This window comes from Lolium rigidum, chromosome 7 (assembly GCF_022539505.1).
Source record: "Lolium rigidum isolate FL_2022 chromosome 7, APGP_CSIRO_Lrig_0.1, whole genome shotgun sequence".
Taxonomy (NCBI): domain Eukaryota; kingdom Viridiplantae; phylum Streptophyta; class Magnoliopsida; order Poales; family Poaceae; genus Lolium; species Lolium rigidum.
The window spans coordinates 301,868,880-301,883,280 of record NC_061514.1 but is presented as its reverse complement, the minus strand read 5'-3'; the positions used below and the strand labels follow the sequence as shown (position 1 = coordinate 301,883,280).

Sequence of the window (14,401 nt, the reverse complement as noted above, 5' to 3'; positions counted from 1 at the left end):
ATAAACAAATACTACTTTCTCTACACTCTCTTGTTGGATGACAAACACCATTCATTGTGTAGGGCTACAAGAGCTCCCTCAAGCCGGAGTTAACAAGCGCCACAACATTCGGTGTTCATATTTAAGTAACCTTAGAGTGCATAATAGACCATTGCAATTATACCGAGTACTAACATAGCATGCACACTGTCACCGTCAGGCTATGAAAGGAGGAATAGATCGCATCAATACTATCATAGTAATAGTTAACTTCATAATCTACAAGAGATCACAATCATAGCTTATACCAAGTACTACATGATGCACACACTGTCACCATTACATCATGAAGGAGGAATATACTACTTTAATAACATCACTAGAGTAGCACATAGATGATATTCAACTAGATCACAAAGCTCATGATCACATAAAGATCACCTGGGAGAGAGAGATGAACCACATAGCTACCGGTACAGCCCTTAGCCTCGAGGAGAACTACTCCCTCCTCATCATGGGAGACAAGCAGCGGCGATGAAGATGGCGGTGATGTCGATTGAGATGCCTTCCGGGGGCACTTCCCCGTCCCGGCGGCGTGCCGGAACAGAGACTTCTGTCCCCCGAATCTTGGCTTCGCGATGGCGGCGGCTGCGTAACTTTTCTCGTCCCGTGGCTTATTCCTTTAGGGTTTTTGCGACGGAGTCCTTAAGTAGGCGGAAGGGCAGCCTCGGAGGGGCCATGGTGGGGCCACACAATAGGGGGGCGCGCGCCCCCACCCATTGGCCGCACCGCCCTGGCGTGTGGGGCCCCCCTGGCTCCCCTCTGGTCTCTCTCCGGTGTTCTGGAAGCTTCGTGGAAATATAAGATCGTGGGCCTTGATTTCGTCCAATTCCGAGAATATTTCCTTACTAGGATTTCTGAAACCAAAAACAGCAGAAAATAGGAACTGGCACTTCGGCATCTTGTTAATAGGTTAGTTCCGGAAAACGCATCAAAACGATATAAAGTATGAATAAAACATGTAGGTATTGTCATAAAACTAGCATGGAACATAAGAAATTATAGATACGTTGGAGACGTATCAAGCATCCCCAAGCTTAGTTCCTACTCGCCCTCGAGTAGGTAAACGATAACAAGGATAATTTCTTAAGTGACATGCTACCAACATGATCTTGATCAATACTATTGTAAAGCATATGAGATGAATGAAGTGATTCAAAGCAATGGTAAAGATAATGATTAAACAACTGAATCATATAGCAAAGACTTTTCATGAATAGTACTTTCAAGACAAGCATCAATAAGTCTTGCATAAGAGTTAACTCATAAAGCAATGATTCAAAGTAGAAGGTATTGAAGCAACACAAAGGATGATTAAGTTTCAGCAATTGCTTTCAACTTGTAACATGTATATCTCATGGATAGTTGTCAACATAAAGCAATATAACAAGTGCAATAGGTAAAAATGTAGGAATCAATGCACACAGTTGACACAAGTGTTTGCTTCTAAGATAGAAGGAAGTAGGTAAATTACTCAACATAAAGTAAAAGAAAGGCCCTTCGCAGAGGGAAGCAGGGATTAAATCATGTGCTAGAGCTTTTTAAGTTTTGAAATCATATAGAGAGCATACAAATAAAGTTTTGAGAGGTGTTTGTTGTTGTCAACGAATGGTAGCGGGTACTCTAACTACCTTATCAACCAGACTTTCAAGAGCGGCTTCCATGAAGGACGTTATCTCTACCAGCAAGGTAGATCATCCCTCTTCTCTTTTGTTTACACATGTATTTTAGTTTCATTATTGATGACACTCCTCCCAACCTTTTGCTTACACAAGCCATGGCTAACCGAATCCTCGGGTGCCTTCCAACATTCACATACCATGGAGGAGTGTCTATTTGCAAAATTAAGTTGCTTACTGATAGATCAGGGCAAAGCATATGAAGAGAATTATTAATGCAAGTTAATTAATTGGGGCTGGGAACCCCATTGCCAGCTTTTTTTGCAAAATTATTGGATAAGCGGATGTGCCACTAGTCCATTGGTGAAAGTCTGTCAGAAGTAAATGACAAGATCGAAAGATAAAACACCACATACTTCCTCATGAGCTATAAAACATTGACACAAATAAGAGATAATAGTTTTTGAATTGTTTAAAGGTAGCACATGAAGTATTTACTTGGAATGGCAGAAAATACCACATAGTAGGTAGATATGGTGGACACAAATGGCATAGGTTTTGGCTCAAGGTTTTGGATGCACGAGAAGTATTCCCTCTCAGTACAAGGCTTTGGCTAGCAAGGTTGTTTGAAGCAAACACAAGTATGAACCGGTACAGCAAAACTTACATAAGAACATATTGCAAGCATTATAAGACTCTACACTGTCTTCCTTGTTGTTCAAACACTTTTACCAGAAAATATCAAGACTTTAGAGAGACCAATCATGCAAACCAAATTTCAACAGCTCTACGGTAGTTCTCCACTAATAGGTTTAAACTACATGATGCAAGAGTTTAAACATGATCTACTTGAGAGCTCAAAACAATTGCCAAGTATCAAATTATTCAAGACAATATGAAGCATTTTCTGTTTCCAACCAAATAACAACAACTGTTGCGGTTTTCAACTCCGCCATGAACATTAAAATAACATGAAGAACACCAGTGTTCATATGAAAAAGCAGAGCGTGTCTCTCTCCCACACAATGATGAATTTATTCAGAGAATAAAAATAACAAAACGAAAATAAAAGCACACAGACGCTCCAAGTAAAGTACATAAGATGTGACGGAATAAAAATATAGTTTCACTAGAGGTGACCTGATAAGTTGTCGATGAAGAAGGGGATGCCTTGGGAATCCCCAAGCTTAGATGCTTGAGTCTTCTTGAAATATGCAGGGATGAATCACGGGGGCATCCCCAAGCTTAGAATTTTCACTCTTCTTGATCATAGTATATCATCCTCCTCTCTTGACCCTTGAAAACTTCCTCCACACCAAACTCAAAACAAACTCATTAGAGGGTTAGTGCATAATTGAAAATTCATATATTCAGAGGTGACATAATCATTCTTAACACTTCTGGACATTGCACAAAGCTACTGGAAGTTAATGGAACAATATCCATCAAACATAGCAAAAAAGGCAATGCGAAATAAAAGGCAGAATCTGTCAAAACAGAACGGTCCGTAAAGACGAATTTTTCAGGGGCACTTAACTTGCTCAGATGAAAAATCTCAAATTGAATGAAAGTTGCATACATATCTGAGAATCACGCACGTAAATTGGCAGATTTTTCTGAGTTACTTACAGACGGGGCTGCTCAATTTCGTGACAGTAAGAAATCTGTTTCTGCGCAGTAATCCAAATCTAGTATCAACCCTACTATCAAAGACTTTACTTGGCACAACAATGCAATAAAATAAATATAAGGAGAGGTTGCTACAGTAGTAACAACTTCCAAGACACAACAAAACAGTAGCAAAATAAAAACATGGGTTATCTCCCAAGAAGTGCTTTCTTTATAGCCATTAAGATGGGCTCAGTAATTTTAATGATGCTCGCGCAAGAATAAGAGTTGAAGTAAAAGAGAGCATCAAAAAGCAAATTAGAAACACTTTTAAGTTTAACCCACTTCCTATGAAAAGGAATCTTGTAAATAAACAAGTCATGTAAGCATAATGCAACAAGCGTAGGAAGGCAACACAAGCGCAACTTCAAGATTCTCAACATAAAGAGGGGAAACTTAATATTATTAAGATGCATATAACCATGTTTCCCTCTCTCATAATAACTTTCAGTGGCATCATGAACAAACTCAACAATATAACTATCACATGAAACATTCTTATCATGAGCTACATGCATAAAAGTATCATTACTCTCCACATAAGCATAATCAATTTTATTAGTAATACTGGGAGTAAAACTACCATAACCATCATTGTAATCATCATAAATTGCAGGCATGGTGTAATCATAATAACCTTTATCCTCCATAGTAGATGGCACCAAAATACCACTATCATTATAATCATCATAAATAGGAGGTAAAGTATCATCAAAGAAATTTTCTCCTCAAAACTTGGGGGACTAAAAATATCATGCTCATCAAAATCAGCTTCCCCATGATTAGAATTTTCCATAGCATTAGCAACAATGGTGTTCAAAGCATTCATACTAATAACATTCCCATTAGCATGCATATAAAGTTCCATGGGTTTTTTAATTCTCTCTTCAAACACATCATGTCCTAATTCAAGATAAAGTTCATAAAGATCTCTCATTTTGTTGTTGTTTTCTATTAAGCCTAACTAGTGAAAACAAGAAACAAAAAGATATAATTGCAGGATCTAAAGGAAATATCTTCGAGCACTCACACACCGGCAACAGTGCTAGGAAATAGCTTAGTAGTCGGAGGATGTGAATACCTTTTACCTTACCTCCCCGGCAACGGCGCCAGAAAATAGCTTAGTTGCCGGGGTCCAGAGTGTGAGTGCCTTTTACCTTACCTCCCCGGCAACGGCGCCAGAAAATAGCTTGATGTCTACGCACACTTCTATTCCTGTAGACAGTGTTGGGCCTCCAAGAGCAGAGGTTTGTAGAACAGCAGCAAGTTTCCCTTAAGTGAATCACCCAAGGTTTATCGAACTCAGGGAGGTAGAGGTCAGAGATATCCCTCTCAAGCAACCCTGCAATTAAGATACAAGAAGTCTCTTGTGTGCCCAACACACCTAATACACTTGTCAGATGTATATGTGCATTAGTTCGGCGAAGAGATAGTAAAATGCAAGTGATATAGATGGTGATAATATTGCAGGAAGTAAAGATGCAGTAAAACAGTAAACAAGCGATGCCAGAAAATAGCTTGCTAGCGTGGGAAGCAATTCTCGGTGGTGTAAATTTCTATTCGGAAACAAGGCCTAGGGATCATACTTTCACTAGTGGACACTCTCAACATTGATCACATAACTGAATAAACAAATACTACTTTCTCTACACTCTCTTGTTGGATGACAAACACCATTCATTGTGTAGGGCTACAAGAGCTCCCTCAAGCCGGAGTTAACAAGCGCCACAACATTCGGTGTTCATATTTAAGTAACCTTAGAGTGCATAATAGACCATTGCAATTATACCGAGTACTAACATAGCATGCACACTCGTCACCGTCGAGGCTATGAAAGGAGGAATAGATCGCATCAATACTATCATAGTAATAGTTAACTTCATAATCTACAAGAGATCACAATCATAGCTTATACCAAGTACTACATGATGCACACACTGTCACCATTACATCATGAAGGAGGAATAGACTACTTTAATAACATCACTAGAGTAGCACATAGATGATATTCAACTAGATCACAAAGCTTATGATCACATAAAGATCACATGGGAGAGAGAGATGAACCACATAGCTACCGGTACAGCCCTTAGCCTCGAGGGAGAACTACCCCCTCCTCATCATGGGAGACAGCAGCGGCGATGAAGATGGCGGTGATGTCGATGGAGATGCCTTCCGTGGGCACTTCCCCGTCCCGGTGGCGTGCCGGAACAGAGACTTCTGTCCCCCGAATCTTGGCTTCGCGATGGCGGCGGCTGCGTAACTTTTCTCGTCCCGTGGCTTATTCCTTTAGGGTTTTCGCGACGGAGTCCTTAAGTAGGCGGAAGGGCAGCCTCGGAGGGGCCCTGGTGGGGCCACACAATAGGGGGGCGCGCCCCACCCCTTGGCCGCGCCGCCCTGGCGTGTGGGGGCCCCCCTGGCTCCCCTCTGGTCTCTCTCCGGTGTTCTGGAAGCTTCGTGGCAATATAAGATCGTGGGCCTTGATTTCGTCCAATTCCGAGAATATTTCCTTACTAGGATTTCTGAAACTAAAAACAGCAGAAAACAGGAACTGGCACTTCGGCATCTTGTTAATAGGTTAGTTCCGGAAAACGCATCAAAACGATATAAAGTATGAATAAAACATGTAGGTATTGTCATAAAACTAGCATGGAACATAAGAAATTATAGATACATTGGAGACGTATCAGGCGCCAGCACGATGCCTTCTGGCCTCCCTTCTCTATCAGGATAGGGCCCGTCTCCCGCTGCCTTCACATTGGAGGTTGATTTACCGCTGGCCACCTCCCACGTTGGAGGACAGCGCCAAATGCGGCACGGGATGGTCGACGGCGCCTCCCGTGTGGTCGACGGCGTGCACCAGGGCCAGCGGATGGGACAAGCATGATCGGCATCCTTTTTTAAATAGGTATAAAAGTCTTTTCCGAGTGTTGTTTCGAAACACTCGGTAAATATATCAGGAAACATTATTTGTTGTGTGCCTGAAAAAGGCACTTATGCTATTAGCGATAGTTAAAGGAACGCCTGCTTTTTTTGCCGAGTACCATGGAAATATACACAGAAAAGAAACTTGGATGAAGATACTCGGCGAAGAAACTATGTCGATGTAAACTTTTCCCTGCCTTTTTAGCTATTCCGAGTAATTCTGGTACTCATGAAAGATTTTGTTTCCTGTAGCGAGCGTTTGTAGTACATCACACCGCAAGTTTCTCTTCGAATATTTACAAAAATTTACAAAAGGATATCGTTAGAATGACCACATCTAAGCTTCATGTTGGAGAGATAGATCACCAAATGATAGGACTGGCGTGTATCACGCCTTCTCTTGTTGTGTAGTCTTTATTTCTGATATATAAGACAAAAAAATACATATTGGTTGGCGAATCAGATGGTCTGGACCATGGAGTGGATTGCCTAAGAGATATGGTCGTGCACCACGCCTTCCTTTGTTCTGTAGCAGAATCCTTGATAGCAAAACATATGAACTATGCGCTTGCAAGGTGAGGAAAAAACAAATACGAATATATCGTGAAAAATAAAGGCCGACTTCTCTCGGATGACTACCATATGTAAGAAAATCTTTACACGTACAAAACAGCCTCAAGAATATAACTTGTTTACGTTGTCGTAGGTGATTAAATGGGGTCATTTTGCATGAGACAGTACATGAGATGCATACTAAGAAATTAAATGGGGTCATTTTAAAATTAGATTTCGAAAAGGCGTATGATAAGGTCAAGTGGTCTTTCCTACAACAGACACTCAGGATGAAAGGTTTTTCTCCAGAGTGGCGGGCTCTAATCTATGATTTTGTGTATGGAGGTAGTGTGGCAATTCGGGTTAATGATGACACCGGCCACTATTTTCAAACACGAAAAGGGTTACGCCAGGGGATCCGCTATCACCGATGTTGTTTAACATTGTAGCGGATATGTTGGCGATACTCATAGAGCGGGCCAAGTCTGATGGTTAAATTGAAAGTGTGATCCCACATCTGGTTGATGGGGGTTTATCTATCCTTCAATATGCCGATGATACAATTCTATTTATGGATCATGATCTCGAAAAAGCTCGCAATCTGAAATTAATTTTGGCAACTTTCGAGCAGTTGTCGGGATTGAAAATCAATTTCCATAAAAGTGAATTGTTTTGTTTCGGTGATGCCCAAAATAATATGACTCTATATACAGAGTTGTTTGGTTGAGGGCAAGGCCAATTTCCTATTCGCTATTTGGGTATTCCGATTCACTTTCGGAGACTAACAATAGCTGAATGGAAAATTATGGAGGAAAGATTACAAAAATGTCTTAGTAGTTGGAAAGGTAAATTGTTGTCCCTGGGAGAAAGATTGGTACTCATTAATTCGGTACTCACAAATATGGTACTGTATATGTTATTATTCTTTCTGCTGCCGAAAGGAATTCTGCATAAAGTCGATTATTATCGATCCAGATTCTTTTGGCAAGGGGATAGCGAGAAAAAGAAGTACCGACTGGTGAAATGGAGTATAGTTTGTAGTCCCAAAGATCAAGGCGGGCTTGGAGTTCATGACCTAGAGGTTAAGAATTCAGCTCTGCTGGGTAAATGGTTTTTTAAGCTTCTTACCGAGGATGGGATACGGCAAACTATCCTTCGGAGAAAGTATATTGGCTCGAAGACGTTATCCCAAGTGGTTTGGAAACCTGGGGATTCTCACTTCTGGGCTGGACTCATGGCAACAAAGAATGTTTTCTTTCGCCATGGTACCTTCTCGATCAAGAATGGAGAACAGATACGTTTCTGGGAAGATGTTTGGTTAGACAATGCTCCCTTAAGTGAACAGTATCCTGCTCTGTATAGTATTGTTCGTCGCAAAGGTGATACCATTTCCACATTAATGGCTACCTCACCTCCGAATGTGACGTTCAAACGGGTTTTGCTTGGACAAAGGCTTTTGGCATGGAATGCACTAATTCACCGGTTGGGAGATATTCACCTATCACCTGAACCGGACGAATTTAGATGGAATCTTCATGTAGATGGCACTTTCTCAGTCAAATCTTTATACAATGCGATCCTTCATTCTGATACACCAGTTGATAATAATAAGAAAATCTAGAAGATGAAGATACCATTAAAAATTAAAAAATTTGGATGGTACCTTCGTCGAGGAGTTATTCTTACTAAAGATAATCTTGTTAAGCGAAATTGGCATGGAAGTACACGGTGTGTTTTCTGTAATCATGATGAAAACATTAAACACCTTTTTTTCAGTGCCATTTTACGAGATATATATGGTCAGACATCCAAGTAGCATCTACCCTGTATCCTCCGACTAGTGTGGCTAATGTCTTTGGCAACTGGCTTCACGGTGTCGATTTAAGGTTTAAGTTGCTTCTTAGGGTGGGGGCGCTAGCAGTTATCTGGGCGCTTTGGCTAAGTAGAAATGACAAGATTTTTAACGATAAAAATTATTCTTTGTTGCAGGTCATCTACAGATGTACAGGTATTCTCCGTTCGTGGTTACCTCTTCAGCGGGTGGAGAACCGAGAGCTATTTACGGAGGTCTGTACACGGTTGGAGGCTACGTCGAGGGATACTTTTTCCCTACATGGGTGGCAGCATAGTCTACGGATTGCAGCGTCACCCTCATCTTAGGCGTTATATGATTCATCGCTCCGATATGTATTTTGCCTGTTTATTTCTATAATTTTAATCCAGACACTTGAACGGCTGTGTGCATCCTGGTTATGCAGAGGCTGGATGTAATTGCTTCCAAAAGTAATAAAGCATCCTTTTATCGAAAAAAAACATGTAGGTGATATGACATATGAAGGATTTTACTATCCTTGGATCAAAGAATGAAAACGAAGTGTACGTAGGAACATTCATAGATGAGCACAGGCGCATTTTTATACCTGCACCTAGTTATAAATATACACATTAGAATTTATACATGGACATATGTCTTTTCATATTTGTCTCTTTTATGAAATGAAAAATTCAGAGTTTCAGAATTTTGTTTTTTACTACATATATAGAATATTGTTATTTCTCTCAGGAGCGCCACATGTCCTTTCAGCATGATATTTGCAGACGTGTCATGCAAAGACGTGAACAAATGTGTGAAAATTCAAGTATTCTGATAATAAACTGCACACTTGCACCATTTTTTAAAACTATTATGAAGGAAATCACAGATATATTATGAGATGGAGTACGTATATTCAAAGCTTACCCAACGAATGTAACCATATGTTAAACGCACGAGATTCGCACAGTTAAGTGAAACGAACGGCTTAGAAGGCGACTGATAATTCCAATTTTTATAGCCGGTTGTGCTGGCCATAATTTAAATGGTTTAGATGTTATAACATATACAAGCAAAAAAATCATGCGGTCCTAATAGTTTTCAACAGTGAAGAAGGTTCTCTCTCTCTCTCTCTCTCTCTCTCTTTCTCTCTCTCTCCACTTCGATCTAGCCATGCTTCCGTATGCTACATGTAAAAAAATCAACAGTAAATATTTTCTTTTTGCTACATATAAATTTTGTCCGATCAAAACATGTATAAACTAATTTAAATGATATAACAAGTTCTAACTTTTTATCTACTTTCTCCAAACATACAGAAGCAAAAAAAATCGTGCGGTCCTAAAACATTTCAACAGTAAAAAGGTTCTTAATTATACATGTATAGCTGTCCTCTTATTATCTATATAACCCCAGGCCATGGACATCCAGCAAGCACCAGAACCACCTCCATCCAGCCATGCTGTCTACTTTAGTTTCTGCTCTACTCCTTGTGGTCACCCTGACGGGCGTGCTACCGTATGTGGCTTCTTCGCGTGGCCACCTCGGGGTCCTCTCAGATGGGTCGCCGGGTGACCATCTCCTGATGATGGAGAGATTCCACGGGTGGATGGCCAAGCACGGCCGGTCATACCCGACCGTCGAGGAGAAGCTGCGGCGGTTCGACATATACCGTCGCAACGTGATGTTCATCGAGGCCGCGAACCTGGACGGGAGGCTCACGTACACCCTCGGCGAGAACCAGTTCACCGACCTCACCCACGAAGAGTTCCTGGCTAAGCACACCAGCCGCCCTGTGGCACCGTCGGACCTTGCTAGGAACGAAGAGGAGATTCTCATTACAACTCGCGCTGGCGTTGTTGAGGAGGCCAAGTGCAAGGCTGCGCCTGATGATGTGCCTCGTAGCATTAATTGGACCGATCGAGGAAAAGTCACCAAGGTGAAGGATCAAGGCCACATATGCGGTATGTGTTTCACAGAGATTTGAGGTCTCTTCACAGAAATAGGAAAGCTAATACAGTAATCTTTTTTTTTTTTTTGAACATAAAAGATTTTATTCAACTTAAGTGCATTTTACAGACAACAGCGTGAATGGGGTCACGCTAGATACAGCAAGTATGTCCCTTCCTGGACATTGACCTAATTCTGAACTTAAGCAACGAAGAGCTAATGATTTGTTACAAATTCTGAGAGCTAAACGTGCTTGATGATCTGCTTTGACGTTGTTGCTCCTGTTGATGTGAGTAATCCTGTTGCAATGGAAAGAGGGAGCTAATACAGTAATCAGATATGTCATATGCAATTGAAAGTAGATCGATGAATCCCTTATAAAAGTGTTCTCTTTTTTTTTTTGCCGCACGAGTGGACAAGCATATATATGTATAAACCTTTCTAAATGCTTTGATATATGCCATGCATACTTGTCATAGAAACTATGTAACTTTTCAATTAGGTCAAACTCAATGAAATTTTCCTTCCGAATTGCGTGTAAACGAAACCGCCAGGAATTTCCACCGGCTCAATCATTGGTGGAAACAATTTGTAATGAACGAATTCTTCAAAATCAATACAAACAATTCACTGGAACAATAGAGAGACCCTTGAGCGTTTTGAATGTATCCATTTTTACGAAGAATTTGGTAAGTAAATATTATGCTCTGAAGATGCAACCAACAATGAAACGACTTTATATATAGATTTAAAGTTGTCGTTAATCAAAGCTATTTATCTAGAGAATACAGCGAAAGTTACAGATCTTTTTTAACTTTAACTATAGATGGCACAAGCCAGATATTTGTTTTTTTAGAACACAGTACAACGCAGACGCTCACAAACACGCACGTACAAACACCCCTATGAACGCACGCACGCACACCCTACCCCTATGAGCACCTCCGAGGGACCGAGCCGGCATATCTTGAGGTTGACGAAGTCACCACTGGCGCCTCGCTGTTGACGGGCACGTCACCTACCACTGAAAGCATAGCGCCGGTTAAATCCTGGAATAAATCCAGGTAAATGCAAACACCCATGTCAAGTCTAGGACTTGAACCTGGGTGGGCTGGTTCCACCACAAGGGACCTAACCAAAAGAGTCAAGCTCTGTTTGCCAAGCCAGATATTTGTTAATTTCCTTGTTAATTAAACTGGGTTATTCTCTATACGACGAGTCCTCCAGTATACATTCCATGCAGATGCACTGGATATGAATCCTTAATTCAAGTCTGTGACGATTAAATGATCATGTTTGCAGGGGCTTGCTGGGCTTTTGCTGCAGTTGCCACTATCGAAAGCGCTTACGCGATTGCCAAGGGGGTAGAGCCACCGGTTCTGTCGGAGCAGGAACTCATCGACTGCGACCAGTTCGACGATGGATGCAGAGTCGGACTCATGTCCAACGCTTACCAGTGGGTACAGAGGAACGGTGGAATCGCCAACGCCTCAACATACCCCTACCATGAGAGGCTACAAACATCTCAAAACAAGGAGAAGGACGGCACGTGTGAGGAAGCGAAGCTGCGGGAACACGCGGTCACGATCCGACGCTACAAATATGTCAGGGGGAACTGCGAGGAGCAGCTCATGGCGGCTGTGGCGGCACGGCCCGTCGCCGTCTTGTTTGACGCACATAACTACTGCTTCCAGCACTACGAGAGTGGTGTGTTCGATAGCATGTGCATCGATAAGGATGACCATAAGAAATTAGTCGGCCCATGCACGTCAGACCACCTCACCCACTCCATGGCCATCGTCGGGTATTCCGGCAAGGGGAACGACGTCGGCAAGTACTGGATCGCCAAGAACTCGTGGGGCGACTATTGGTGGGGAGAGGAAGGCTACATCCGGCTGAAGAAGGATGTGGCTGACCCTAGAGGACTCTGCGGCCTTGCAATTGAGCCGGTATACCCTATAGTCTGATGTGATGAGATCCAGCTAGCGGACTGAAGGTGCCTGCATCCTACCAAAATGGCATTCACGTATATATGTTTGGATTGCCTACTATACTCTCCGCTACACATTTTCCTATATTTTACCTCCCATGCGATAAAACACATGTCATTTAGGCATCACTACCTATTGAATAAAATGGATGAAATAATAATACAATTTCTTATCTTCTTCTCTTTTTGAACAAGAGGCATTTTTATTACTTTAAGAACATTTTACAGAGAGCAATGTGAACAGAGCCACGTTGATTACAGAGATTTCATTGACCTGTTGATGGACATAAAGGTTCCCAGGCTGAATATTCTGTTCCAATCTGCCCCGATGATGGGCTTTGACATTAGAACTCCTGTGAAGATATAAAGATTCTGCTAGCCTAGAAGGAACTGCTTCTCTTAATATCTTCGAAAAGTTGCTTAATTGACCAGTGCCCTGGTGCCATGGTAATGTCATTACTGGCTGCAGCTAACGCCAATACTAGGCAATCAGTGTAGAAAATGCTGCTTAAGTGCCAATTCATCTTATAAGATTCCCCTGGGATATAAGGAATATATTCAAGCTTCGTACATGTTGTTCTTTGGTTCAATGGTATTCTCAAAGAAAACGTTCCAAGTGGTTCCTGCTTTGATCGGGAGCTGAGATAGCTTCTTCGCTGCGGTCATCTAGCAATGGCAGTCCTCTAACTAATGGAAAAACATCATTGCTTTTCAATGGCATCTATGAAGACTTCTCCTGGGCATTAGGGGACAATAGCCAGACAGTGGCCATGCTTACTTGGCACATAGCAACTGAGTACTGCAGCATTGCATCTTCCGATGAGGAGGCAGACCAGATGCATCATCGGCAACAAGAGAAGGTGAAACTCAGAAATTACCAGCAAGTCGAAGCCACATTATCCGCTGGAAAGTGATGGCAGAATTCTGGGCCGAGACCATCATCTACATCGCGCCATGGGACAACGTCACCACACACATGGAACGCCTCGCACAAGGAGGGGCTCTCCTCACTCACCCTGGCATCTTCAAACGTGTCTAGGAGCAAATTCCAGATGATCTTTGCAGTAGGTTGTTGGTTTTGTTTCTCGGTTTTTTCCTTCTCATGTACTACCTCCATCTCAAAACTTGAGGCTTATATTACTTTTAGAAAGTCAAACTATGTCAAGTTTGATCAAAATTTTACCAAAAATCATTAACGTCCAAAATACGTAATCAATATCATTAGATAGATAATAAAATATATTTTCATATGGTATCTAGAAAATATCATGTTTGTTGATAGATTCTTCTAAAAGTTTGATCAAACTTTATTGGTTTGACTTTTCCAAAAACAAATAAACCTTGAGCTTTGGAATGAAGGTAGTATACTTTAGTTTTCACATGAGTTTTGCTTGTGCGTGCCATGTTCGCAGCTTTTCAAGCATATGCATTTTGGTTTTCACATGATCCGCGACATGTGCATGCCATGTTGGTTGTTTTTCCGGTTCTTCTTGCATATGTATTTTGGTTTCTTTCCTGTTCTTCTTGCATATGTATTTTGGTTTCTACATGAGCCACAACATGAAATGTGTTCCGTGACACACGGCGATGTTGTTGTGCCCAACTCCAAGTTCGTGTGATGGCACAGATAGGTTGCACTTAGGTGCTTCCCATGTCATGTTTCACCAAAGCTCCACTAACTTGTTATCATAGGTGGTCCTGTTTCACCAAAGCTCCACAAAAAGGATGTTGAGATCGAAACATTGCTCTACTAGCAAGAGATCTAAACATTGCTCGACCTCAACACGTTATCAATCGAAGAGCTAACCCAAAAGCAAGGACAAGTCCGGCTACTGTTCACAAGAA

The 14,401-nt window shown here is 41.6% G+C and overlaps 1 protein-coding gene across 1 annotated transcript; it reads left to right on the top strand.

Moving 5' to 3' along the window:
• Positions 1-10,068: 10,068 nt before the first annotated feature.
• On the top strand, positions 10,069-12,701 carry LOC124678916 (macrodontain-1-like). The gene is made up of 2 exons (XM_047214771.1): positions 10,069-10,580; positions 11,869-12,701. Exons 1-2 carry the CDS (start codon positions 10,076-10,078, stop codon positions 12,531-12,533), a joined length of 1,170 nt encoding a protein of 389 aa, XP_047070727.1. The 5' UTR covers positions 10,069-10,075; the 3' UTR covers positions 12,534-12,701.
• The last annotated feature ends 1,700 nt before the right edge of the window (positions 12,702-14,401 follow it).